This window comes from Lontra canadensis, unplaced genomic scaffold, assembly GCF_010015895.1.
Source record: "Lontra canadensis isolate GAN:19392208 unplaced genomic scaffold, GSC_riverotter_1.0 scaffold120, whole genome shotgun sequence".
NCBI classification, from domain to species: domain Eukaryota; kingdom Metazoa; phylum Chordata; class Mammalia; order Carnivora; family Mustelidae; genus Lontra; species Lontra canadensis.
Window position 1 is genome coordinate 3,637,656 of NW_022631114.1, and position 26,818 is coordinate 3,664,473.

The 26,818-nt window shown below is 51.0% G+C and overlaps 1 protein-coding gene and 1 long non-coding RNA gene across 3 annotated transcripts in view; one reads left to right on the forward strand and one right to left on the reverse strand.

Moving 5' to 3' along the window:
* Positions 1-18,740: 18,740 nt before the first annotated feature.
* CAPN9 (calpain 9) overlaps positions 18,741-26,818 on the reverse strand; it is a 37,330-nt gene continuing 29,252 nt past the window's right edge. For both annotated transcript variants that reach the window (XM_032841128.1, XM_032841127.1), the window contains 4 exons: positions 26,501-26,579; positions 24,711-24,827; positions 22,014-22,078; positions 18,741-19,246 (listed from right to left, as the gene is read on the reverse strand). In XM_032841128.1, coding sequence (XP_032697019.1) covers positions 19,220-19,246; positions 22,014-22,078; positions 24,711-24,827; positions 26,501-26,579 — 288 coding nt within the window. In that variant the 3' untranslated portion in view covers positions 18,741-19,219. The remainder of the gene's footprint in view (positions 19,247-22,013; positions 22,079-24,710; positions 24,828-26,500; positions 26,580-26,818) is intronic.
* On the forward strand, positions 21,635-24,261 carry LOC116857210. Its single transcript, XR_004380714.1, has 3 exons — positions 21,635-21,785; positions 22,149-22,199; positions 24,081-24,261. It is a non-coding gene; the product is annotated as an uncharacterized LOC116857210 (long non-coding RNA).

Genomic DNA, 26,818 nt, shown 5'->3' on the forward strand with positions numbered 1-26,818 from the left:
CAATCTTTTGGATCTATAAGGTCGACAAAATACAACATTTAAATCACTTTCATCTGTTTCTTTTTACATTTTCAAATGCAGTTATCAGAAAATTAAAAAAATTTTCCAGAGAGGACAAACGGGCTGACAGGTCCGCGAAGAGGTGCTCAGTCTCCCTAATTGTTGGAGAAATGCAAATCAAAACCACGTTGATATATCACCTGATGCCCGTCAGAACAGCTAAAATCAAGAAGATAAGAAACAACACGTGTTGGCGAGGATCTGGAGAGAAAAGAACCCTCGTGCACTGTTGGTGGGAATGTAAATTGGTATAGGTGGGGTGAAAACTGGCATGGAGTTCTTCAGAAGATTAAAAAAGAACCACCGTGTGATCTAGTAATTCCACTCTTGGGTATTTATCCAAAGGAAACAAAACCCCTATCTCAAAGAGATACCTGAACCCTCGTGTTCATTGTGGTGGTGAAATTTTAACAGTCAAGCCATAGAAATAACCTACGTGTCCGTTGACTGATGAATGGATAAAGAAAATGGGGCATACACGTACAATAGGGTATTATTCAGATATGCAAAATAAGGAAATCCTGCCATTTGGGACAACATGGTTGAAACATGAAGGGATTATGCTTGGTGAGGTAAGTCTGATATTTAAAGGACAAGTACTATCTGATCTCACCGATATGTGGAATCTAAAAAATATTGAACTCACGGATATAAAGAACAGATGCGTAGTTACCAGAGGTGGTGGGGGGCAAAATGGTGAAGGTGGTCAAAAGTTATAAACTTCTAGTTGTATGATTTTTAAAAAATTTACATCTGTGGCTCCCATGTTATTTTTATGGGTCAGCACATTAGAGCGATTCCTCCCCTTCCGAGTGCCTTACACACAGCGTGGTGCTAAGGCTGACGTGTCCTAGATGTCCAAGAGTCAAGTGGACAGAAAGCTGCGATTTCGTCCCGCTCATGATCCCCGTGACTTTGACCAAGTCTGTCTCCTTCTCTGCACATTGCTGGTAGCCACACGTGGGCTCTTGGGAAGCTCCGACCAGGCAAGGTGCAGGACACTCAAGTGTAGGGTGAGCACCATTATCCTTATCGTGAGGATGGGAAGGCCTGGGCTGGAGAAGCAAAATGGACTACCTCCTCCCCTGGGCCAGTGCTCCTTCCTCCCTCCTGTGGGGTGCCCACCACCAAGGTCAATGTTATCCATCCGCTCCCTCCCAACGGGATGCTCCAATGAGTTGTCAGATTAATTTGAGAGGAGAGACCCCTGCAAAGGGCAGCCTTACCTTTTGGCCCATCACAACCTTTCTGGATTTTGAGCCAGGAGAATAAACAGAAATGACCTCCCAGAACTGCACAAAATAGGCCCTGGGTCAAGCAGCTTGTTTCTGAAGCAGCTTTTCTTGCAAATAGCAGGTGGGTTTTGAATCTCTACCAGGCCATTCTGTACAATGACTCTCTCACCCTCCTGAGGAAGATGGCGTCCCTCATTCTCCGTTTTCCCATTGAACACAGAGATTGAGTGTTCTGTTTCAAGGCATCCGACCAAACAATGGCAGAGCCTAAAGCAGTGTGCAGGGGCTGGGGGAGCTAGGAGGTGCAGCGAGAAGGAGGCCTGTAGGTGCAAGACGGAGGCAGAGCAGTGGGCCAAGGGCAGCTTGGGAAGGAGGCAGCAAGGGTTGGCCGTTGCATGGAGAAGTGGCCATGACATTCACACTCCAGGATTGAATGGGCTCTTAAACACACATGGGTTGGACACATTCTCCACTCTGGAGAAGAGTCAGCAGTCCTTCTCCTTGGTGAAATGGCCTCGGGCCACGGTGTTCCGCTCAGCCTTCTCCCATGTCTAATGGGAGTGCCAGTGTCGAGGCCCGGACGGTCCATCCCAGACGGCATCGCTGGAGTCTTCTGTGGGTACCGCCATCCAGGGATGCAGCTACAAGAGCACCCCTGAGGGCTCAGGGTTGGGTGGGGGAGAGGCACCCAGACTAGACTGCTCTCCAGCAGCCTGACCTGGTGGGTTCCATGCCCTGTCTTATAAGAAGGTCGCTCTGAGGACCTGAGAGGATGGAGGAGGAGCGTTGTTCATGGGATGCCAGGCACGTAGTCAATGCTCTGCCCTGCCGGGAAAGAATTCCGCACAGCTAGCCATGTTTCTGTCCTTTGCCTGGGCACCATCTCCAAGGCAACGCCCATCCCCTCTAGAGGGCATGACATCATTTTGAGGCTCGGTTCCCGTGTGCGGGCTGCTCTATGTGGGCACTCTCCTCGGCTTTGTCCTGCATGCCACCTTTCTGTGTAGGCTCTGCCCAGTGGGACTGGCGACCTGCCCTGCCATTTTCCTGCCTCCCAAGGGCTGCCTCTATGGAAGGGGTGTCAGGTGCCTGTTCGGGGCCATGCTGAGTGCCCCGAGATGTGCCAGCTCCCACCCTCCAGCCGCCTGTGGGCTCAGCTCCTCCCCTGGGTGCATTCTGTGCCTGGTGGGGACCAGAACTGGGGGCAGGGTGAAGCTGCTGTCCCAGGGGGCTGGACCCAGAGACTCTGGTTTCTGTCTTTTAGTTCTGGCCAACCAGCTCCGTTCACCACAAGACTTGGCTCTCTTCCAGCTTGGGGTCTGCTTCGGTCACGCCCTGAGGCAGACGGTACAGCTCCACAGGCAGCCAGCCAAACAGCCATTGCTTGTGGAATCACTCACCTTGCACACTCTACCTCCCAGACCAGGCCGGGGTCCATGCAGGGGGCCTTAGGACAAGGGTGGGAGCCCTGCAGGCCTGCACTTCCGGACAGCTTCTCTCACAGCCAGCACCCCAAGTCTCATGGGACCCTCGGGCCTGCGGTGCCATTTAGGAGACCGTGCTATTCCACAAATGACCTGCTTTCTAGAACCGACCGCTCGCCAAAAGCCCTTTGTGCCTTCTCTTATTTTCCCCATCAGGGGCACAGTTGTGAATTGTTTCCATGACCTACAAGAACGAATATGGGTTTCTAAGTGCCTCCTTGCTAGTAAATGACATGGGACACATTACTTAACTTTTTGCTTCTCCAGGTCCCTCACATAGAATATGAGTAAAATACTGGGTCTGGGAGGACTGAGTGACAATGGGAAGCAGCAACCACCTGACCCGTGTTGCTGTGAGCAAGCTCGTGTGGAAGCAGCCTGAGAGCGAGCTCCCGGAGGCTTTGGTCCCCCTGCCGCTCAGTGACACGTATCCTCCACAGGCTAGACCACTGCTCACGGTCTCACTGTGTCTGGAATGGTTGTATGCAGCAGATGCAAACCCAAACCACCCTTCCGGTGCTAGGTTTGTGAGGGGTCCCTCTCTTCCCTCAGCCGCCTGCTGCCTTCCCTGAAATGCAGCTCTCCCAGGTGACGCCTCACATTGTCTAGATTCAACTTAGGACATCTTGGCAGGGCTGGGAGTCTCTGCTCTCTGTGGTCTTAATAATCGTGTCATATCACAAAGGAAAGTCCCCTTCCCGCTACCAATTACAAGCGTCCTTTACTGGTGTGTCCCCTAGACTCTAAGCTCCTTAGAGGCGGGAACTCTGTCAGTCTTGCAGAATTTGTGGCCTCCAGGGCTGTGTCTGTGTGGGGCTGGCGTCTGGTGTGCCTGCCTCTCTGGTGACAGGTTGCTCCCACTCCTTGCTTCCTCCCCCTACCCGGGCTCATCCATCAGTCTCCAGACCGGCGGCCGGCTGCTGGCCCAGGCTCTGAGGGGGAACAGAAGGCAGCAGCAGCAGGAACAGCCTGAGCTCCTATGACCTGGAGTGCCACGGGGGTTCCCTGGCCACGCGAGTACTCAGACAGGAGCTCTGTTTGAGCTGGACATTAGTGCCACAGAGTGAGTCACTGTCCCGAAGCAGGCCTTCAGCTGTGTTGGAGAGAGATTGTCCCTGGAAGGGAAGAGCGATTTGATGTAGGTTGTATACTGTTTGCTTGTGACTTTCTTGGGTCCCTTATGGCCAGCTCGAAACCGCGCTTGTTCGTGGAATCACTCACCTTGTACATTCTGCCTCCCAGACCCAGCTGTGGTCCATGCAGGGGGCCTTGGGACAAGGTAGGGGAGCTCTGCGGGCCTGTATTTCCAGACAGGGGAGACCAGCTGCACGCCAAGCCCAGTTCCTTCTTCCCAGAGAGCCTGCTGACGTCTGAGCCCCCAGCGGACCCCAAGCTGCCTATCTAGGGGCTCGGGACCTCACCATTCCTGAAAGCTGTAAAGGTGGGGGGGGCCACAGGAGTTCTCGAGACAGCTGGGAATAAGGCCAAGGTGAGCATGGGGTCAGTGAAGCTCGAGTCCTCCAAGGAAGTGCCACTGGGCCTCCAGAGGCTCTGAAATCCATTAGGAAGACGGATGCAGGGGGGAAGAGGGAAGAAGGCTCTGGGGTGGGTTGCTGTATCCTGTCCTGCAGGTAATCAGCCATACATCAAGCTGCAACCACAACTCAAGGAAAATAGGACTGGAGGGCTTCAGCGCAGTCCATGGTGAGGCTTCAGAGACCCCGTGAACTCTAAAAGGATAGGCCTTATTTGAGGGCCCACGTTATTCTTTTCAGATTCTCAAATAAGAACCACCGTACAGTGTGATCATTGAGGTTCTTTCCATCACATACATTCTAGATTTCTGAGTTTCAAACGCTTGGTCCTGTCCACAGGTTTCTAACCTTGATAGAGGTATTGTCCAAATCGGGCCCCAGGGACTATGACTGTCAAGGGGCCCTGGGGGGGTGTGAGTCTGAGGGGTTCTGGGGGTGTGAGTCTTGGGGACCCATGTGATAGATTTGACTCCGAGAAGAAGCTGGATGGGCGGGTCTATTGGATTATACTTGTATTTCTTCCTCGCGTTGTGGAAGAAAATGCACTCTCCAGAGTTCTTTGCTCTTCCGGAGTAATTGGACACAGATGCTTCTGCTAGAGCCATTTCCTTTTGTTCCCTGGCCACAGGCTCTGGGCGTCTCCTTGGGCAGCAGCAGGGCCCCACTCTCATCTCCACTGTCCTGTTTGCTGGCTGTGATCCGGAGCCGTTCATGCACCACATCAAGGGGGTGGCGACCCCCCGAGCCCCAGGGCCCGTTGCTAGAGAAGGAAATGCTGCCCATGGTAGCTCATAGCCCCCTCAACCACCCTAGCTTCTAGATGCACAGAAATAGTTTTGTCAATTTTCTCCGCAAAACCTTATTTTTCCCTGCTGTCTTTAGGACAGGGCAGAAATTCATAAACAGGGATAGCTTGGGGCCTGCGGGCTTCAGCCTCACCAACTGGAGGAAGGGGACAGCCAGTCTCTGTGATGTCACATTGACTGGGTGCACTCTCGTCCCACATCTCCAGCCTTTTGGGGGTAGGACCCTCGGCCAGGCCTGAGTTCCAGGTCAGTCACCAGGATGTGGAGACCAAAAAGAGAAACACCTGAACCTCCAAAGGCAAATGACCTCAGCTGAGTTCTCTAGTCTTTTGGGGAGAAAAGGTCCCACTTGCAGGCGTCACCACAGGCTGTTTCTGGAAATCCAGGCCAGACCAGCCCGCGGGCCTCAAGACCGCCAAGCCAGGCCTCCCCTCGACCTGCTGTTCCCGGATTCACTCTCCTGGGCAGCTCACTGCTTGTAGACGTTTTTTGTTTTCCCCCAGACAACGCTCGGCCCGCATTTAGAACAAGCCTGCCAGTTTGAGTCTCTTTTTGGCAGGAGAGGTGGAGAATCTTATTTTTCCCCCCAAAGGCCTCACGGCTAATTCCCAGCCAGATGCTGGGCGACCTCACCAGCCAGCCGGAACCCAGCTCTCCAGGAGGACGGAGGCAATATTTTCCCTGGACAAGATGAGCCAAAAGGACCTTTCCAGCGAAGCCCCAGTTCCTGGGCTCTGCGTCGTAAACTGCCCCCGCATCACGGACACTGGCCTCTCTGGCAGCCCGGCCCAGGTCTGCCCCTGTCTCAGGGGGACGAGGAGGAGCCAGGCCTCGGGGTGGGAGGGGGGGAGATGCCGAATGGATTGTGCCCCACACGGACATCATTAGATCTTGGGTGGGTTTTCTTGTCTCCCTTGTTGCAAAAGATTTTGTAAAGATCTTGAAGAGACGAATCCCTAGTGTCCTGAGGCCTGGGATCACCTGACCCAGGGGAGCCATCATCCCTGAGCTTTGTCCTGGGCCTTACATCTTGCCAGGACTGTGTCTCTTGTGACCTGGACAGAGCTGAGGGTGGACAGCGCCTTCCACCTGTCCCATGGTGCGGACGCCCCGCTCTGGTCTCCCCCTCCTTCTACTGGGGCTCCTCCCCCCTCCCCCACACATGCTCAGCTCTGCGGGGAATCTTCTCATTTTGTCTTCTTCCAATTTCTGAGTCCTCAGCCATCTTCTGGATTTCCTGGCTTCTTCCCACCCCCCATATATGTATTTCCCCCACTTTCCTTTCCTTGGCTGTGGGATGTCCGGATGAAGCCCGGGGCCCCACGTCTTCCCCGCGATCTCCTTGCTCCTGCCTCTGGGCTGCTGGGCAGAGCAGGCCCTTGTCCCTCCCTGTCTTCTCTTCTCAGGGAAGCCTCGCTTCCCTTCCTGTCGCAGCTGGCTCTCTTCAGAGTCCCTTCCTCAGTACCCTGTCCCCCTGCGGCCGTCCGGCCCCAGGACCTTCCTCTGGTGTTTCTGGAAGGGGAGGCCGCTCCCTGGCCTCAGCTCTCCTCCCCTGGCTCTCACAGCCACCTGCGGTGTGGGGTGGCCAAGTCGTCCAACTCCTTCGCGACATGCCGTCCTCCTCTCTGAGCCTCCTGTGATGGTTGAACAGCGGGCAGCGGGGAGGGTCCCTCGTGGCTGTGTGAGCGGAGCTGCTTTTCTTCTGGCACCTTCGGTGACGATGTTGTCTGTTCAAAGCTCGTCTGCCACACAGCCTCCGAGCTTGTCTCTCCCACCCAGGAGGACAGGCTTCTCCCCGTCTCCACACGACTGAATCCCTGGAGAGGGGCTTCGGGCCCCTCCAGGGCAGGCAAGTTTCTGCCCCGGGCCTGAGCTCTGTTCCCCCGGACCGCTGCCCTACCTGCCACTCCAGGCACTTTTGTCTCCTTATGATCTTACTTACTTACTAGTCTGCTTTATATCTTTTCCCCTTTCTTACTCTTTTTTTTCCCCTATATCATTCTTGCCACCCCAAAGGAAACCAAAACAATGCCCCCTTTTTCTATATTCAAACATGTATCCGTTATCTGCGACCAGAGAACACCACAGAACACCACAGAAAAGATCACAATTTGGGGACTTAGAACAATGGCATTCATTTAGCTGATAGTTTGGTGGGTTAAGGTTTGGGGGGTCTCAGCAGCAGATCTTATCTTGGACCTTCTCACTTTTTGGGTGGCATTGGGACATCAGGGTGACCCAGCCACGTGTCTCTCCTCTACCCCCAGGCTAGCCCAGAACATTCTTTTGGTGGGAGCTGAGAATAACCCCAGGTGTGAGCCTTCTCAACCCTCTGGTCGTGTCCTGTTGGCCAACACAGAGCAGGTCCGCTGACTGGTCCCGGGGTCTACGGGGAGGCACTCCAGGTGACAGGGTGAGGAGGGGGAAAGGTGGGGCCGTGAGGCCACCAGCCCTCGCCAGACAGCACGTCCTGCAGTTTTGCACGTGGCCGGGAACACATTCTTCTCTTTGTATCTCAGTGGTCTGTCCACACATCTGCCTTTCTCCCTCACCCTTGGGGTCCAGCTCCTCTGGGGGCACTTACACCGTCATGTCGCCACTCCCGGCCCCCGGAGGTCCTCACAGGTGGCTGACTGGACTGAATTTGTTCTCCCATCTCAGTCTCGGTCTCAGAGAGCTCATTATGCTCTGCTTTTAAACAGACGTGCCCTCTCATCTGTGCGCAAACACCCTCCCTTGCCCCCGATGTCCCTCTGAGCTCCCTGCTGACTAACATCTCGTCCTCGTGGTTAAATCGCTTGACTATGTGTCTGGGACTATCTTTCCTCCACACCCTCCTGCCCACATGTGACTGGACTTTTTTTTTTTTTAAAGATTTTTAAAAATTTTTTTATTTATTTGACAGACAGAGATCACAAGTAGGCAGAGAGGCAGGCAGAGAGAGAGGGGGAAGCAGGCTCCCCGCTGAGCAGAGACCCGATGTGGGGCTCGATCCCAGGGTTCTATGACCCCAGGGTCATAACCTGAGCCAAAGGCAGAGGCTTAACCCACTGAGCCACCCAGGTGCCCCATGACTGGACTTTTAAAAGCCACTGGGTGCCTTTATACCACAAACAACAGCATCTCGACGCCTCTCACACCTGTTAGTAATGAGTGGTCGTCTCCTCTTCAAAAGGTTCTCCTTCTGTCAGCCTAGAACTGTGGACAGAGCCTGGCCTTTGGCCTCGGAGAGAACCATCTCGAATCCCAGCTTACCGCCTTCTGGGTCTGTGACTGTTGACGAGGAACAATGCCGAGCCTGCTTTCCTCAGAGCTTGAACTGCCCGCTCACTCCCGCCCCTCACGGGGGACATTCATTCAGCCAGACTCTTTTGCTGAAGACCCAGAAGTTTTCTGCACTTCTAGAAGATTCTGGATCCCAAGAAGAGAGAAGGGTTGAGTTGAGGGTTTGCATTTTTGTTCTGGAAGTAGCGGTGGGAAAAGCAGACTTGAGATTTAAACAGACCAGGATTCAATTCAGATCTCTCTCTCCTTCACCTGACCAAACCCTGGGCCACAGGATGCTTCTCATTTCTCTCTTCTCATCTCCTTCTCAATCTCTCTCTCTCTTTTTCAGTTTCTCCTTCCTTCTGTGTCTTAACATTCGGTTCTTTTAAGGTTCTAGGCCCTTAGATGTTCTCTTTTTATGCTCACTTTCTTGTGAAAGCTTGACTTTTCTATAGCTTACCTGAATTAGTACCATCCAAATCCAATGACCGGCCCAATAATCCCACTAAGGATCCACTTCTGCATTCCTATTTCCTGTCAGAAAGGTTTCATACTGATACTCCATAACAAGCCCACATATCAAACGGAAACAGGCCGTCCATCCCCACGTACTGTTGGCTGCACCATTTCCCCACTCTTCCTCTGCCCACTTGTCTCTCGTTAGCCGTCTTGGTTTCCTCCTTGCTGTGATGACTGCTCCCATTTTCCCCTCTCCCACTGAGCGTCAAATGGGAAGGCCACTTCTACTCTAGAAGGTTGTGGAAACACTAACAAGTAATCTTTCCTGGGTACACTTTCTAACCCTCTTCCAAAAACAACATTACAACTTCTGGATTTATGGATTGAGGAAGTGAGTTTGTTTGTTTGTTTTATTTTTCTGGGCTATCTTGTCAGCAAGACTGTGAGTAGTGCTCAGAGACTTAAGATGTAAGGGGGACAGAATTCTCTATGCTTCTCTCTCTTCCTTCTCAAGAAAAGTGGTACCAACCCCACAGCCTCGGTGCATGCACATAGGAAGCCTTGGCCTCTGGCCTTTTGACATCCTCGCATGTGTGAAGGCGGATGGGAGATTTCCACTCCTGGGCGAGTTCTTTCCAAGAAAATGATCTCATTTATCTAGCTGAAAGGCTTATTTTTACGGTACCCATTTCGTTTTCCATTATTTAATAGGCACATAATGTCCTGCAGCTTCCTTCTAAGTGATCTCAGACCTGGGGATTTATATGCACTATTCCAATTCATATAGGGACCTCAATAAATCTCTATATATTTCTTTCAGCACTGCAGTGATAAAAATACACTGGGCGATGTGTGCCTGTCCTTTGGCTGGTTTGAGGAAAAGTTGTAGTCTGGAAAGTAAATGTTGTTGACTTAGGAGCAGGGACTGAGAGGTAGGGCTGAGCACCAGATGGTTGGGCACGCCCACTCCAGGCGGGGCTTGACATGGGTGGGAGGGGCCAAGATGTCCACGGAAAGTTATTCGTGGCACTTGGCAAAGGTGGTAGGGCAGACTTCCTGCAGGCCCAGCGTGATAGGTGTAGGCACCACTGTAGTGGGGTTTGCAGGTGAGGAGAGCAATGGGGCCCAACTCTGAACAGGACAGAGAAAAGGGGGAACTTACAGGCAGGGAGCAGGGCAGGGAGGGGAGGCCAGTGGATGGAAAGCAAAGAGGAAACATCAGGTAGGGAAGGATTCTGGCTAACATGACCTAACTGGGTTCTTGTTGAGGGCTGGACAGGTGGTCACATATCACCAGGGGGTGGAGTAGCCCCATCAGATATCAGGGTGGGGAAGGGGAATGTTGGAGAAGCTGGCCGAGCAGGATTCTCACTCAAATTGGACAATGCAGAGATGGACGCAGAAGTCCGAAAGTCGAGGCCTGGTTGGGAAAAAGATTCTGAAGAAGCTGATTGCGTTTGGTCAAGGATAGATCTTTGTCAAAAACGGAAGTTTGACTCTACAGCTTTGTTATTTACATTTAAAAAGTGACGCTTGCCAGAGCTTTCAGAACTGAAGTCCACGATCAGAGACGGATGCCTAAGCATCCTGAGAGGTCTTTGGTGCCCTGGATTTGGGGAAGAATTCTGACAAATCTCAGAAGGAGTCCAAAAATTCAACCTCAGCATGTCTGGAAGAAAGCTCTACCCAGTCTTGGTCTTGATTACCGAAGGTTCACAAACATAGTGCCGTTCTTGTCAAATGCAAACAGCCGACAGCTACAGCTGTGTTTAAGCAAAACGTGTGTGAGAGGAGATGGCCCCCCAGTCAGAAATAATTCAGCAAGAGGCTCCCGCACCTTCGTGAACCAAGGGAGGTGAGAGCTTCCTCGAGAATTCTGATCACAACCTCATGATAAGAAATCAAGGACTCCAGGAAACAGTGGTGGCAATTTTTCAGGAAATGGATTTCAACTTTAAACCCAGTAGGAAAAAAAGTTGCATATGGGCTTTTATAAATAGGAGAGAAAAATGATTAAACAATCAAATTCTCTTGACTCCGTTTCTTGGAAATTGGCCCTAAATCTTCCCAAGAAAGATGGTTTTCAAAATCCCTGCCCCACCAGCCCCACCTAAGTGTTCTTCAGAATTGACCCTGATTAAAGTGTCCTTTTACAGTCTGAGTATTTTAAGTTTTTAAAAAGATGTTATTTATTTATTTATTTGAGAGCACCCGAGAGCAGCGGGGGTGGGGGGCAGAAGGAGAGAGAGACTCTTAAGCAGACTCCCCGCTGAGTGAGGAGCCCGATAGTGGGCTAGATCCCTTGACCCTGAGATGGTGACCTGAGCTGAAATCAAGAGTTGGATGCTTAACTGGCGGAGCCACTCAGGCGCCCCACAGTCTGAGTGTTTTAATAGGCTTTATTTATTTTTTTAAAATATTTTATTTATTTATTTGAGAGGGAGAGCACAAGCAGGGGGAGCAGGAGGCAGAGGGAGAGGGAGAAGCAGGCTCCCCACCGACAAGGGAGCCCAACGCAGAACTCGATCCCAGGACCCTGGGACCCTGGGACCACGACCCGAGCCAAAGGCAGATGCCCAGCTGACAGAGCTACCCAGATGCCCTCATAGAGTTTATTTTTAGAGCAATTTTAGGTTTACAGAAACATAGAGCAGAAAGTACAAAGAGTTCCCATATATCCTGTCTGCCCCTTGACCTTCTCTACTATTAACATCTGACATTATTGTGGTACATTTGTTATAATCGGTGAATCAGTGTTGATACGTGATTATGAACTAAAGTCTGTAGTTTACATCAGGGTTCTCTCTTGGTGTTGTATATAATTCTGTAGGTACTTTCTGATGTTTGTGGAAAAAAGGCAAGAATTAATTCAGAGAAAACGCCTCAGACTTAGAAAAAATGTCTGAGTCCTGAGGTGATTGACTATTCATCTGAGTTACACGTTTTTTTTTTTAAGTTTCTTTTCCAATTTATTTATTTGAGAGAGAGAGAGAGAAAGTGAGAGAGAGAGCATGAGAAGAGAGAAGGTCAGAGGGAGAGGTGGGTTCCTCACGGAGCTGGGAGCCCAATGCAGGACTCGATCCTGGGACTCTGCGATCATGACCTGAGCTGAAGGCAGACACTTAACTGACGGAGCCACCCAGGCGCCCTCATCTGAGTCACACATTCTTGAGAAAGATTTATTCTGTGCAATGTAGGCCATAAAATTTGCATTACATCTGGTCTTTCTTATAATAGTTGTATTATAGGAAATTCAGGAAGAATTTCATCATCAGAATGAGCAATTCTGTGCATATATACATATCTGATGGGGAATTAAAATTCAACTTTTGTATTTTTCACCGAAGACCCCTTTAGACACATTACCTCCAGACAGCCCACACTCGTGACACAAGTTGCATCTTTACTCGGAGTGGGAAAGGTCCTTGTGTCACACAACCACAGTGCTCAGTAACTGTTACCATGCCTGAGCCCAAGTACTGCAGGGAAAGGGGTGGAGGAGTGGGGGGAGGGCTTGGCTCCTCCTTTCCTGTGGCAGCCCTGCCTCAGTGGCAGAGGACTTCCACGCTCTCTCCCTTACGTGGAGGCACGTTGGAGAGGGCTATGCTGCTCTCCCTGCGTTCCGGCCTCTCCCTTCCCCGGAAGAGCGACCAACAGGATGGCGCAGGGACTGATATCCACAAGCCAGAGTCTGCAGCGTCACTGCACTGAGAGGTCGCGGGCATCTCTGCCCTTTCAAGATGACCCCCGTGCAAGGCGTGCGGTGACGAGGCTCTCATCTTTCGGCGGCACACTCACTCTTTCAGACCCCGCTCTGAGATGCTGAGGCTGGTTCTCTGTAAAACCCATTTCCGCTTTGCCAGCAGCTCCCCGTTGGATCCTGCCCCTAGGGGACCTACAGGGAGCCCGCGAGGTGTGTGGAGGAAGAGGGGACTCCCCGCTTCCTGCCTGCTTCCTGTCCACTTGCTGTCCCTGTGAGTATCACCCAGAGATGCTTCTCGACCCCGGAAGCAGCAGGCCATCCAGTTTCCTTCCTGCTGAAGCCTGTCTGCAGTTTCTCGGACTCTCGCAAAGCCAGCCTAACTGCACCCTCTTCAGATGCCACACGACCCTCAGGCCTCACCCGCTGCCCTCCAGATCGTAGCCACGCTCAGGGCGGGTTTGCCCACGGATGACCACAGCTGGCTCTCGTTCCCTCTTTGGCTACGACTCTTTGTGCATTGCTCCCGTGGCTGTCATGTGACAGAAGAGGGGCGGGCAGTGCAGCCAGACCCACCTAGCCCCACACTCATCCTCACAGACCGCGGGACTGCCAGGCTACCTCCGTGACTCTGGGCCATTTCAGCCTGCCGATAGGAAAGAGGTCCGGGAGAGATCAGACAGAAGGACGGGAGACCCTTCTGTTTCCGCTTCGGCAGTGTGATCTTCCTGGCCGCTGTAAGAGCTGCAGCAGAGGTGAGGCTGCTCTGGACTCAGGGAGGCCCGGCGGAGGGAGCACCTGTTCGGCATTTCCGATCTTTGTGACCGGAAACTTTGACGGTGCGGCTGCAGGGGAAGGCTCGTGGACTCCTGGGTATTTTGTGTGTGGGACAGACATGAATCTGGGGGAAGGGGCACTAGAGGGGTAAATTGTGTAAGGCCTAATGGCGGCCCCTCAAAGATGTTCATGCCCTAATCCCAGAAAACTGTGACTACGTTCTACTACCTGGCCAAAGGGATTGTGTAAATGTAGTTAAGGTTACAGACCTTTAAATGGGCATTTATTCTTGATTTTGTGGGTAATGTGGAATATAAAGTTAAATGCTATTGTGGTTCCACTACATAAAGCTTAAAAGCAAGGTTCAGAAGGATCAAACTTAATTTTAAATAATTTAGCTGTGTTCCTAAACAAAGCTCAAGAATATTTACAGGAATATAAAACCACCCAGCAACCAAGGTAAAAGTCAGAACATTATGCAGGCAATCAAAATTAAAAAAAAAAAAACTGTCAATCATGCAAAGAAGCAGAAAAGCTCAACCCATAACGAGGGAAAGAAATCAACGGAGCTGACACAGATCGTAGAATCAGTAGATGTGAAGCCACCCACAGCCACGTATATCTGCGATTTTGGCGAAAGAAAGTTCTATTTCTGTAGACACAGTGACCAATTACCAGCCAAAGAAATATCAGCTTTGCAAAAACAGCCCGACTTTTATATGTTTCCACCAACTGCAATAATAGAGATAAACATGACATGGGATCTCAATCCCACATTTTCTGACTTTTCCAGGGACTTTCAACCAACTGAACGCTGCTCAGATGCGGTGATTTTTTTTTTTTAAACTTCTACTTCTTGAATATAGCAGGCGTGTTCTGTGAACGGCACCGTGATTCTTTTGCTTAGAAAAAGGGACCTGCATCTGTTTCCTATCAAAGGTTCGTACCAGAGTGTTCTTTGCTTCAATGAACACCGCCCTGTGTGCTTGAAATTTGTCTTATCCTGGAAGGCATAATGCTGTCTCCGGAACAGAACACCCTGCATGCTTTTGGAGCAGAGTGTAGCCAGCATTGCATGCCAGGAAACAGACGCTCAGTGGGTGTCCTTCATGGAGCCACAGAAGCGAAGCCTATTGTGATGGAACAAAGGGATCAAAGGGGTTGAGGAACACATACTCTGGGTCTGATTTCCCTTCCTCCATGCTTGTGGTCCGCGCGCATTAGGGACAGAGAGCCCAAACCTTCTTGTGGACCAGAAGCTGTTCTGTGCACGTGAGATGCACCAGAGATGGGTATGACTCGACCCCCATCCCCACCAGTGAGTCGTCCCCGGTCTACAGAGGACACCCACAGAGGCAGTGCTGTGATCCAGCCAGGCTCGAGGCATGGTTTCCGATGGGAGGACAGCCGCCCCAGCTCCGGGCTGCATCCTGAGAACATGCTTGGTGACAAGAGGGGCCGTACTGATTTCTGGGCATTTTCCTGGAGGCAAGGAGGAGGCCTGACTGTATCTTAAGTGGGAAGGGTCACACGGCACCCATCGCAGCGCTGGCTGAGTGTTTGATATTTGTAGAATGCAGAATGGAGGTGCCCATCAGAGTCCCCCCCCCCGCCCAGAGCTGGGTAGAGTGTAGTGATGATTCTCATCCTCACTAGGCTGTCAAGGAGCTCAGGAGGGGCCAGAAGGAAGACCTGGGGTTGGGGGTCAGTGGTGTAGAAATGGTGACTGAATCTACAAGCACCCAAAATACGGATGTGTGCAGAGTGGGATGAAAGCCCTGATGTCCCAAAGACACCAATATTCAAGTCCGAACAGAGGAGAGGAGCATGGGAATGGGACTGGCGGGAAGGCAGGGGGAAGCCAGGGAGTAACAGTGCCCAGAGCAAAGGAGTGGGCTCAGAAAGAAGACCATGGCCAGGAGTATCCCATGTTGCAGAAACCCCACACAGGAGGACGTCCCCATTTTCCCCAGGAGCTGGCCTCATCCCACCAGCGGTGCCACACAGTGGTGGGGGGTGGAAGTCTGTTCCCGCAGTGGGTTGAGAAGTCACCATGGGGAGACCATCTGGGTGGATGACTGTCTTATTAGAAACTCGAGTTCAACTGCGAGGGAATAGAGAGGGAGCTAAGTCATATGGACAGTTGACTTCTGGTGAGTCTAGAAGATGGAGAAGCATGGGGGGATGCTAAAAGGAAGGAGGAGGACAGAGAATGTCCTAGAAGCCAGGTGCTGATGTGGCCTGGAGAGATTCCTCTGGACTGTCTCATTCTTCTCAGAACGCTGAGATTTGTCAGGGAATTAGGTACCGACCTCTTCTACCTCCCACCCATCTCCCCATCCGCCCCACTGGGCCAGGACTGAGCCCCACTCGACTCGCCTCCAAAGACCCAGAATTAGAGAGGGAATCCTATAATTGTGTAGTGCAAAGCAGCCCAGAGAAGTTAAGTGATATGGCTCAAGTCCTGCAGCTCGCTGGAGGTAAATGACAGGCTAGAGTCCAGGTCTCTGTGCTCTGAACCCAATGCCATTTGCATCATGTGATCCTGCATTTGTTCCAGGCGGTTCGGCTGCCTGACTATGGAAAGAGAGAGACTTTTCCTCCTCGCAGAGTTTGACTGGGAATGCACAGATAAATCACCTCAAGAACATCCCTGGGCTATGTCCTTCCACCCGGAGGTGCCGTTCAGGGATCAAGGAAGAGCCTTTCTCCCACTCCCCTCAGCCCCCAGCCCCTTGCCCCCTTTCAGAAAGACACCGTGGGGCTGGGAAAATGCCCCAGGCGAACCTCAGTAGAAAGCCCAGCCTCCAGTGATTCGCAGCTGTGCTGCCAACACAGCCCACACTGGTGCTTGGCAGGCGGTCTTGGCACTCTGGAGAATGGTACTTTGTTGCCACGAACGATCCAGAGTGCTGAGCAGATCTGGCACCACTGACCCCAGGACTCCCGCCAACTGGGGCCCCTGTTCTGGTGCTCTTCTAAGCTCTGGCATCGCAGGGCACAGCGTGATGTGTAGAGCGCAGGGCCGAGAAGAGCCTGGGGCATTTCAGAGAAAGGTGTCTGTGGCCCATGGCTCCCTCCTGGTAGAGCCTGAGGGCTTTGTCTAAGGATCCATGGGGAAAGATTTCCACTCCCTGGGTTGGGTGAAGCTCTTTACATGTGACCACAGGGCTGCAGTTGATGTGAGGTGAGGGCAGCCCTGCAGGGACAGATACTGGGGAGGTGGGGCATCTCTCTTATTGGGGGGAAGAGGGCTGGAGGTGTGACCACCCCTCACGATGGTCCACTGGCCTATCTCATCCTTGCTGATTTTCTGTTTAGCTGCTCTATCACTTACTGAAGTGGGGTATTGAGCTAACTGTTAAGCTATTTCTTTCAATTCTATGCATTTTTGCTTCATAAATTTTGACTCTCTACTACTAGGTAGTATTACATTTTATAATTGTTTTATCTTCCTAATGTATTTACCCTTTATCATCCTGTAATGATCCTTCTTGTCTTTAATGATATTTTTTATCTGGAAGTTAACTTTTTTTTTAAGATTTTATTTATTTATTTGACAGAGAGAAAGAGATCACAAGTAGGCAGAGAGGCAGGGAGAGAGAGAGGGGGAAGCAGGCTCCCTGCTAAGCAGAGAGCCCGATGCGGGGCTTGATCCCAGGATCCTGAGATCATGACCTGAGCCAAAGGCAGAGGCTTAACCCACTGAGCCACCCAGGTGCCCCTGGAAGTTAACTTTTTTGATAGTAACATAACCACTCTGGCTCACTTATTGCTACATTGGCATGGTATACCATTTTCATCATTTTATTTTCCACCTATTTTTGTCTTTCTGGGTGAAGTGTGTCTCATGTAGATGATAGCCATTGAGTCTTGCTTTTTAAATCCATTCTGATAATCACTGCCTTTTGGTTATAGTGTTTATCCATTTATATTTAATGTAATTATTGATGTGGTTGGATTTAGGTCTACCATTTTGTTTTCTGTGTCTCATTTTGAAAATGTGTTCCCCCTTTATGGCTTTTGCGCTAAACAACTCTTTCTAGGTATACCATTTTGATTCCTCTGTTGCTTTACTGCATTTTTGTCATTTTCTTAGAGGTTGTTTTACAGATTGCAATATGCATATTAACTTATACTGTCTACTTCAGTTTAATACTTGCTTAATTTCAGTAAAAATATAGTAATATTGCTTCAATGTATCTCAATTTCTTCCCTTTCCTTTGTGCTATTATTATTATATATCGCTATATACATTACAAACCTAAGAATACAGTGTTACAATTATTGCTTTGTATAATCTTATGTCTCTTAACAAAATTAGAAGAGAAAAAACATTTATCATCTTTTATATTCACCCACAGATATCATTTGTAGTGCTGTTCATTTCTTGCAAATTCAAATTATTATCTGGTGAGACCAACAGATCAGGAGACAATTGCTATTGAAAAGGTCACTTGTTATATTCACCAATCCCAAAAGAAGGGGAAGGGCATGTCATGCAGGGCCACACAGACAGGCAGCAGGGTTGATCAGGAAGCAGAGGGAGCAAGGGGAAAAATATGGGCAAGAGTCTTTATTGTGGTTTTCGTGGGAAGGGATGGGTGAGGCAGGGTAAGCACTCTGAGGGTTGCCTAGTTTGAATAATTTCAGCAGCTCTGGGCCAGGGAAGTGTCCCTAATTGTCTGGAACCTGGCCCTGCAGTGATTAGGGCAGGTGGATAGTGGTGTGGAGTGTGAAAGTCCCCTGGAGGAGGTGGTTGGGGTGTGGGCTCTGGATTGGTTAGCTTGTATGTGGAGGCACACTATCTCTGGGAATTTACTAGCTCTGGGAAGGGCAGTCCCTCCGGGGTCAGCCAGACCTCAAGATGTCAAGTATCAAGGACAGGAATTAGGAAACATTGTTATTGCATGATGCTGCTATTGCTGGGTGAGTTCAGGGAAGCACAGGGAAGTGGGAAGAGATCGTCTTGCCCTAGCATCTTCAGCCAGGGGACAGGGATCTGATGAAGTTTCACTTCTAACTTGATCTTCATCCCAACCATTGTCTCCCCTCCTCTCTCCGCACGCCCCTCCATTCCACCTCACCTGCCACAAGTATATAAATAAGAAAACAAGACCTAGCATTTACCGAGGCAATATCATGTTATTTCCCATTATCCCAATTTGGGGGGAATTTCCTATTCAGTGTCAGGGAGCTAAAACAAGGCTTCTCCGCTCTGCTCTTCCCCATCATGGTAGATGTGAATGCAATCCAGTCTGACCTGAATCTGGACTATGGAGAAGAAGGAGCATTGCACCTGGATTTTCTGACCCAAAGCTCTAGACACAAAGGATGTCTGGATTGGACAGAGACTGTCCTAGTTAACATTCCATTCTTGCAAGTAATCATCCAGTATTCCCTGGGGATCCCCCCTATAAGGAAACACAAGTAGGATGAAGAAAAGGCGTAATCATGACATCACACCTTTCTATTCTCATCTCAGGCCCCAACACATCTACAAAAACATTGTCCTTTGTCCTGTCTAGGATGTTGGAGTATAATGATTGACACTCCACTGAATCCAGGGTTCTGTGCACTGACTTACACTCTGGATAATCAGTACTGGGAAGAGGTGGGAAGGAGTAGGGGGAGAAGTTGCTAACAACGCCTGAACCTGAGTGTAAGGCACAGGGCGTGGCATCAGCTCGTCTTAGGGCAGTGATTGTACAAAGAAGTAGCATAAAATCAGAGATCACAGCTGAGTCCATTTCACTCTTCCAAGATCAGGATGGTGGGGCAGGGGGAGGAGAAGGTTGGATAATGGGAGGGGAGCTCTACACCAAGAAACCTTCTGAAGTTCACGGTGGAAAAGTCAAGACCCAGCTGGACAGACTGCGTTCTTGCCAGGGAAGCCTCAGATGTTCATTGTCAAGCTGACGAACTGGGAACGAGAAGACAGAGAGAGGAAGTGAGAGTTGGTTCCCCCTACCAGCCTGGTTTGCTTACGCCACAGCAGTTCCGCCATATGATCATCCTGCCTGCGAATATGGACTCGTTCTTCAACATGAAATATTTTTAAAAAAAGAATTCCCAGCACTTTCAGTTTTCCAGAGGTCCTGAGATCTTTCTGAGTTAGCTCACGTCAAGAGCAGATGGTGAGAGAGAGAGAGAGAGAGAGAGAAATGTGCTTTCTCCCTGGCAAAGAAAAGAGCCTTCCTGAGGCTCCTAAAGCAGGGCGATAAGAAACGCCTCTTCTCTTTGTCGAGGGGTCCCCTGATGGGGAGGGCAGAGGGGCTCCATCAGGAAGAGGCTGCAGGCTTAGCACCCGGGGCTCTTTACAAGTGAACTAGTGAAGTCGCATGTGGTTCCTTCTCTATCCTGAGGACATCCTGCCCCTGCTTTCTTATCACAACATAGTCATGGGAGAACACGATTCTATGGGATGGTTTCTTCTCTCCTCTGTGCCCCACTTCCTAGACACAGTGTATGCCAAGGCCAGGGTCAGGGAAGGCAGCTGGGTAGAGGAAGATCCATAAGCTCTTTAGGCAAAAATAACCGTAGGAGGGGCAAGGATCCGATTGCTAACGGATGGATGGGAGGGGCTTCTTGAACTTGGCAGCAAGCTGCACTCCTTGGGAATTTTAAAAAATATCACCGTTTGGGTCCCACCACAGAGATTTGGACTTAATTGGTCTGGGTCATGGCCAGGCCACTGGGGTTTTTAAATCTCCCCAGGTGATCCTATCTTGCAGTCAGAGTTGAGGATGACAGGCTTGAAGGGAGAGAGAGGGAGAAGGCTCAAAGATTTTTCCTCTTGTTTTGGAGATGGACAACTATGGGTTGGGCAGGAAAGCACACAGCACATGACTTGGGTCTGTTGAGGGGAGGGTGGAGAGTAGAGAGAGCCTGTCCCAGCCCCCGCACCTGTGGATTCTTGGTTTGGAAGTGACACCTTGACTCTGAGGCAATGGAAAGCTTCCTCCATGCTTCTGGTCCTTTGAAGCCTTTGGCCAGAGGGTGTTGACTACCAAACCTGCCTGCTCTACCCCTGCACTCTGGATAGGTGGTAACGGTCCTTTCTTCATGCTTAATAGTGGCCAAATGTTGACGTCATTGAGAAATCTGGGTCTGGAGGTCCCTCTTATTTTCAGAAGGGGCCAGTTTGAATATGCACATCTTTCTTTGGACCCCCCCAGGTTTTCTATATGGTTGTCTGTCAGAGGAGTTAATTTATTGCGTGTATAGTGTGCACTGAAGTGTAGAGAAAATACTAGAAAAGGAAAATGCCCAGTTTCTGTCCTCAGGGAAATTACAGTATGTTCAGGGATCTGAGATACACCCATGAGAACATTGGAAATGAACCGATACAATAAATTATATGATATTTTTAGAAACCAAACTTTTTGTAAGATTAAGGCCTCGATCTCTCTGCAGATGGGGAAACTGAGGCACAGAGCAGCTGAATTGAACAAAATCAAAGCACAGAGGGGAAGTTCTATCCCATTTGATACACACTGTCACCCACCGCTTTGTCTTGATAGTCAATAAAGCGGAACCCAAATCCAAAATTGCTACTGGGCTTGGAAATGAGACCGTGTCTGCAGTGCGGATGTTGAAGAGGGTGGGTGGGAGAAGAACTCAGAGATGTGACGGAGACTCGAGTTGCTACTGTTGGGTCCAAGGGAGGACAGAGCTGAACAGGAGGACACAGGGAGAGAAAGGGGGGAAATGGGCAACAGAAATCACAGTAACTGGAGAAGGGAGGTGGTCCATAGTCTCCTCCCTGCCTTTGGGCAGAAGAATATCTAAGCAGCGTTCTCTGACTTTAGTATGTGTAGGAACCACTGGGGATCCTCCTAAAATGAAATCTGGCTCAGCAGGTTTGGGGTGGGGCTTGGTATTCTGCATTTCTTGTTTGTGTGATTTTTTTATTGTCTTTATTGACATATAACTGACAGAACACTGTGTAAATGTGTATAATGTGTTGACTTGATACATTTATATGTTGCAATGCGATTAGCTAACATTTTTTTCAGGTCACATGATTATCATTTATGTTTTCGTGGCTAGAACAATTAAGATGTAGTCTCTTAGCAGCTCTGAAGTTTGTAGTAGTCTTGTGGACTGTAATCACCACGTGGCATGCTGCATTTCTAACAGCTCGCCTAGGTGATGCCCACACTGCTGGTCAGCGGACCACACTCTGGGCAGGCAGAGAGGATGCTGCAGCCCTGGGACACCTCTTTCAAGCCTCTGAAACTCTGATCCGTGCTCTTCCCTCCATCACTTTTGCTGTCGTTAGCCCTGTAACTGGTAAAAGTTGTGTCTTTCTCAGGGTTTTTGAGAATCATGAGACCTACAGGACAACAAGAGCAAGCAGAGTGAGCAAATCGGAAGCTAGAAGGCAGGCAGGCTGAGGAACCCAGATGGCAGAAGGAAGAGAAGAAGAACGCAGCGTTTGCTTGCTCACTCTGTTCCAGGTGATTAATCGTTTTATGCCTCAGTTTCCACTTCTGCCAAATGGGGGTTCTGTTCATTCTTAGCTCACAGGACCATTGTAACGATTGCATTGGCTGCTAACCGACTAGTAGCTAAAAATATTAGCAGTTTCATTGTTGTTACTACCTGCCAAGGTCAAGTGTGACCTTCACAGGCATTGAGGAAACATTTATAGGGCGGGGCTCTGACTAGCCCCGGCTGGATCCTACCTCGTTTATGTTGAGACAAATGAGCTCCTTGTCCTCGTTCATTGTACTGAGAGCCTGGAACACCCCTGGTGGGAGAGACACAAGAAAAGCATCATTGTGGGGACAGTTCCTTCGACAGGTTTCTTTCTTTCCTAGTGACCTTGGGGCCCTGCAGGGCAGCCCGTGGAGGAGCTGCTCCATCTGGTGGTAAGCAGGGATCTTCTAGAATGGCAGGCCAGACTCAGGCCGGCTATAGGGAAATTTCTGTCGCACGATGGGGGCTCTTGAATTCTTGGGAGGGCAGAGCTGGTGGCCTTAGTATTGGGTGACATGTGCTGTCCTCTCCAACATGCCAGTCAGCTGGCTCCTGGGCCCCAAACATCACGCTTGTGCTAACTTTTTGGGGAGTTACAGATGCCTCGTGATCCACGGGCCTTCTCCCCGGAGGAAAAGCACATGTACGTGAAGCTAAGCCCTTCAGTCTCTATGAGTCCCTAATGAGAAGGTGAGCACCGTAGGCTCCCGCACACATAGGAGGAGCAGGGGGAGGACGGAGAGCTGGCCCAGCTGGACATCACAGCTAACGCATGGAATAACCTGAAAGCTACTTTCCTCTCTGGGCCTCGGTCTCCCCATTTGGTCAAAGTGGCCAAGCCAGTCGAGTCTGGCTTCCCCTAAGAGTCTCCCAGGAGCTTGAAAAATAGAACAAAAAGGGGGAGGGAACTGTCATAAAACAAAAGAGACAGAACCCAACAGCCAGGGGCAGCGAGTAGATCCTGAGACAAGCAAGCAAACATGGAGAGATGACCTGGGAAGTTCAGCTCGGGTCAGTTCTTAGATGACACTGAGGGCTCCCTGAGAAGTGTGTTGGGGGCACAGATGGCAGGAGGGCTGTGCTGAAGACAAGCCTGCCCGTTAGAGGTATTTACAGAGGGAAGGACTGGATTTCTGAGCTCTGTTATCAAATAATTCGGAAAAAAAAGTGTATGTTAGAAGAACATATGAGAGCTTAGCAGGATGATCATTGTTGAGACTGGTGTAAGGCTCTAGAACCGTCTGGGGTGGGGGTGGGCTACAAGGAGCGATGCTGTGTTCCACCCCCTAGAATCTAATTAATTGGCTTCCTGTGCAGTACAGTTCATCGAAATTTTCTAAACCTTCCAGGAGTGTGGGGGTTGTAATGTGTGGCAAAGTTTGGAAACATTGGTGTGGGGCCCATGGGGACTGACTGGTATTCCTTATACTTAAGATTAAAAATTCTGAAAATAAAAAGTTTGACTACTCCTGGGGTGAAGGCCTAGCCTCGGTATTTTAAAAAAGTTCTCCAGGTGGTGGATCTAACTACAGGATCCCAGAGAAGGTGGGTGTGAAGCCCAAAGTGAGTTCTCCCTAATATTCCTCGATTTTGTAAGAACAAACTGAGAACCCCCGGCTTGGAAGGACTGGGCTGAGGGCATTTAGAAGGGACTGGGACAGCTGAGAGACGATAAGTTACCAAATATCATTCTCTTTGGGTCCATTTTGTCCATCTTGTAATTCTAGTAAGTGTCTGCCTTTCGGGGGGCCTTTCTAAAATGCACCTCTTACCAGCTAGTGGTAGTGGTAGTAGTAGTGGTAACCACCTAGAGAAAGGCCAGCCTGCTGACTTGGCATGCAAGGCCCTCCAGCACCGGCTTGTCTCCCTCGTGCCATCATGATCAGCCCACAGGTAAGCCTTACTTGTCCGCTAAGTGCGGCTTTCCGGGGGGTTAGAGCTCGGTGGGGACAGGCTTCCACAGGTAATCCCATGGGCTCTAAGTGTCACAGAAGCAGAGGGAGCTCTGGCACCCTAGACCCGGGGAACCCAGACCCTGACTTAGGTTAGCAAGTGCCCTGAGGCCACCTAGCAAACATCCTTTAGAAAATGCCAAGCAGGATGGGTCCGTAATTCATGGGACCTGGTGCAAATTGGAAATGTGGGACCCCTTGCTAAAAAATGGATGGAAATCATTTTTTAATGATCACTTTTAATCATTTAATAATTTTAATCATTTTACACCATTTTTAATCATTTTAATCATTTAATGATCATTTTTAAATCATTTTTAGTGGTGGTGACACTGAAAGTGTGAAATCAAGCATGGGCATCCTCAGGGGTGCAGGGCCCTGGACACCGATGCATTTCTCTCCCTCGCCCCCAGTCATGGTGGCCACCCTGGTGCCGGGTTCTAGGCCCCTGGATTCAGCTTCAGCTTGGTGACAGTGTGACCACAGACTGCAAAGTCTAAGGGCCTCCTACACAAAATCTCTCTCTCTCTTCCTGGGTAACACGTCTTGTTTGGGAAAAACCAGGTCAGGGCATAGAGCTTACAAAACAGAGGTAGGGTGGAGGGAGGGCGACAGAGGAAATGGATTTGACCCCTGATGGGACCTTCGGGGGGCTGGAGCACCACCCCCCGCCCCATCCTCCCACAAGGACACAGAGGGTGTACACGTGGAGAATGACTCCAAGGGCAAGCGGAGTGGCCCTACACAGAGGCGGTAGACAAGAAGATTCTTAAGGACAGTCCTACAAAGAAGACTCCTGCACCCCACCCCTCAGCTAACCACTGAGATCACAGGACAAAACCTGTCATCGCCATGATTTTTGCCTGGCTGGCTGTACCCACCACCCCAGGGACACTCCCCCCACCCCTGGCCCACCGGGTCCCAGGAGGCCCAGCCCCGCCAGCCACTCACGGCTTGCATTCTCCAGCCGGACCAGGCAGTTGAGGAAGTCGTCGAAGTTGAGCTGGAGGCCCTCGTCCGCGTACCTCAGGACAATCAGCTGCAGGAGGTGATGGTTCAGCTGGAAGCCTGTGGGGGAGGGGAGGAGACACGTCCTGCCTGGGCCCCGTGGGGGGCACCTTCGGGGCACATCCTGCCAGCATGTGGGCTCCTTGTCCTCAGCCTAGATGCAGCGTGACCTTGTGCATCTCTGCCAGGGGGATTGCTGGTGGGCTCCTGAGGTCACGCTCCTGGTTTTGACATTCACTTACCCCTTGTATCTTGCCAACTTTTCAGGAAGCCTCACTTGGGGGAACCTTAATGCTGTATGGTGTCTGAGCCCCACTCCCATCCCCCTCCCCACCTCCATTTCTGGAGAGCACTTTTTTTTTTTATTTTTTAAAGATTTTACTTATTTATTTGACAGACAGAGATCACAAGTAGGCAGAGCAGCAGGCAGAGAGAGAGGTGGAGAAGGAGGCTCCCTACTGAGCAGAGAGCCTGACCTGGGGCTCGATCCCAGGACCCCGAGATCACGACCCGAGCCAAAGGCAGAGGCTTAACCCACTGAGCCACCCGGGCGCCCCAGGAGGGCACTTTAACCCAAAGGTGCTGAGGGCTCTAGGAATCATGTTTCTAGAAGGGATGCTGAAGCCCCCAGTGAGTGACGCCCTGGGGCAGGGGCTCATTGTGTGAGTGACGCCAGGGCTGAGCCGGGGGCGGCTGCTTCACTTCTCTGGGATTCATGTCCTTATTGGTTGAACGAGGGCTTGAGGGAGGTAAAGTCACTTTAGATCCAACATTTAATGCTTCAGTATCTAACCCACATCCTAGGGACTCCCCGCTGACCTCCCCCCCGCCCCGGACTTCAGTCTACATGCTCGATTTCCAGAAAATGTTCAATATACTGCTTGGAAATCTACCCGGTCTTCCCTGCTCCTCAGTCCCGATCCCAGACAGAGGAGAAGGCCAGTCAGACATCGAGAGAGGTTTCTGGAGCCGCCAGTGCTGTCAGTTGCGGGCGATGCCCCAGATGCTGGCATTTGCTCTCCACAGGGCTGGAGGAGGGGAGAGAGGGGGCGTCCTCCTGCCCCCCACACCAGTCCCGGAAAGACTTGGGCACACCTCTCCTCTCTGCCCTATCCTTCTCCCTAGAAACAGGGTCAGCAGCCCCTAAGAAGATCAGACCCTCCTCATCTGTGGCGTTTTCTGGGTCGCGTCCTTCATGTGCAGAGCTGATGTGAACTGTGACTGAACCGCCTGGTTTGGAGTCTGGGGACAAAGCCAGGGACAGAGCTGCCCATGGCAGAGGAACTCCAGGAACTCCTCCCTGTCCCTCAATCCTGGGACCTGGCATGCCCTGCCTCGTCCATGATCATTCCCAGCCATCACCATCTGAAAGTAACAATTAGAGGTCTGGGGGCACCACATGTGGCCTGCCACCAAAGGCTCACATGACCTCAGCTCGGCCAGAAAACTTGGCCAGAGGTCGGAGAGGAGGGTCACGCTAAGTTCACCCTCAGTAGATCCATTTTAAAGATTCCTGCCAGTATTGCAAAGCGGCTCAAAACACGGGCCCCGGCGTGAGCGAGTGAGTCCTGAGCCTGACGCCTGGCTGTGGCACAGAGCAGAGCTGTGCCCTCAAGAAGCATGACCTCGGGTTTAAGACCGGCCACCTCCTAGGGCACGAGAAGCAAGAGGCCGTCCACAGACAGTCCCCGGCCACGGGCAGCCCACGCCTGACCTTACAGGTTCTGCTTTACCTGCGGCTTTCAGGGCCATGCGCAGCTCGTAGGAGGACATGGTGCCTGACTTGTCAGCGTCGAACTGGAGGAAAAGTTTCTACGGGGAGGACAGAAGCATTGAGAACCAGAGGGAGGGCACCATGGCCTGCCCACGAGGAGAGACTCCTCGACCTCTTGCTTTCGCTTTCATTCTAGGGGCAAGCGTGGATCCTTCTGGAGGCGCTGGAAGCACGAGAAGGGACCTGGGAATTCCATCACGCTTCCTTCCCTCCGGCCCTCTCCCTTGGCCACGGGAAATCCCCTCCTGCTCCAGGCTGGCTCAATCCCCAGAGGTCG